Here is a 1,117-nt window from a genome sequence, read left to right on the forward strand (position 1 = left end):
TTCTCAAATAATTATTTAAAGCACCAAAAATTATTTTGAGAAACCAAAGCAAATGCTTAGATGAATTAAAGAAGATGGGCATTGTACGCTGTTGGTTTTGACTGTTTACAACATATTTGTCTATTCATGAAAGTCTGTTAAAGGACATACAAGGTAGATTTTTTAAATGAGTTTAAAAAAATAAAATTACAGTTTGTTCTTGATCCTGCTACATCTTTAGAGTTGAAGGATGAGTTGATTAAAATGATCAGCTACTATGAAAATATCATCCGGTTGCTCGGGCATGTTGCTGCTGAATGGCATCGTGTAATGCCTGCAGGGCAAGACTCGTGTGTGTACGTGTGTGTCTCCTCACTGACCTGCCATCGCTGGGCTTGTTCATGAAGCTCCACTTCATGCCTGTAGGGAAACCAGCGCCGCCCCGACCACGCAGGCCAGACACCTTGATCTCATTGAGGATCCAGTCGACTCCCTTCAAAAGGATCTCCTTAGTTTTGTACCAGTCGCCGCGCTTCAACGCCCCCTTCAGCCTGAAACACAAACAGGTCTCTTTTATTTTACCGCTCAGCGCTTTAACTTGTACGGTGTTAGAGATTCAATCATATCAATTTATGTTTTTGATTTGGCATTAGAATAAAATCAGGGGTGTTACCTCCACTCATGACGGCCATAAAGGTTTGTGAAAATTCTGTCCTCATCTGCCAGAGGCCCAAATGTTGTTTTCTTAGGAGCACTCTGGGAAAAAAAGATAAATACATAAGATGTTAAGGTCATGATTTTTTTTTTTTAAGTTTGTTTTAATAAAATAGAGGTCAGGTACCTGTGTGCTGTTAAATCGGGTGATAGCAGTCACTCCACCCTGACTGACAGCAGCTGGAGCGCGGGCCACGCCACACACCACTGCTCGGGACAGGGACAGCATCCTTCCTGCACAGAGGAGAGACCACAACAGGACAAATGAGACGGATAGTATGATTTTTTTTAGTCTAACAAGAAATGAAGGACAATCACAATTAGAGCTGCAACTAACATAATGTTATTGCAACTATTTAAAAAAAATTAAAATCCACTATTGCTGTTTTGTTAATCAATTGTTCAATAAAATATCTACAAAAAA

At 40.0% G+C, this 1,117-nt stretch overlaps 1 protein-coding gene across 1 annotated transcript; it reads right to left on the reverse strand.

Moving 5' to 3' along the window:
- Positions 1 to 359: 359 nt before the first annotated feature.
- On the reverse strand, positions 360 to 927 carry LOC121939916 (NADH dehydrogenase [ubiquinone] flavoprotein 1, mitochondrial-like; the record flags this gene model as incomplete). The annotated part of the gene is made up of 3 exons (XM_042482836.1): positions 360 to 530; positions 653 to 735; positions 821 to 927. Coding segments are annotated over 3 exons (361 nt in total), but the record flags the coding sequence as incomplete, so codon positions are not given.
- Between the last annotated feature and the right edge of the window lie 190 nt (positions 928 to 1,117).

Source organism: Plectropomus leopardus, unplaced genomic scaffold (assembly GCF_008729295.1).
Source record: "Plectropomus leopardus isolate mb unplaced genomic scaffold, YSFRI_Pleo_2.0 unplaced_scaffold6709, whole genome shotgun sequence".
Lineage (NCBI taxonomy): Eukaryota > Metazoa > Chordata > Actinopteri > Perciformes > Serranidae > Plectropomus > Plectropomus leopardus.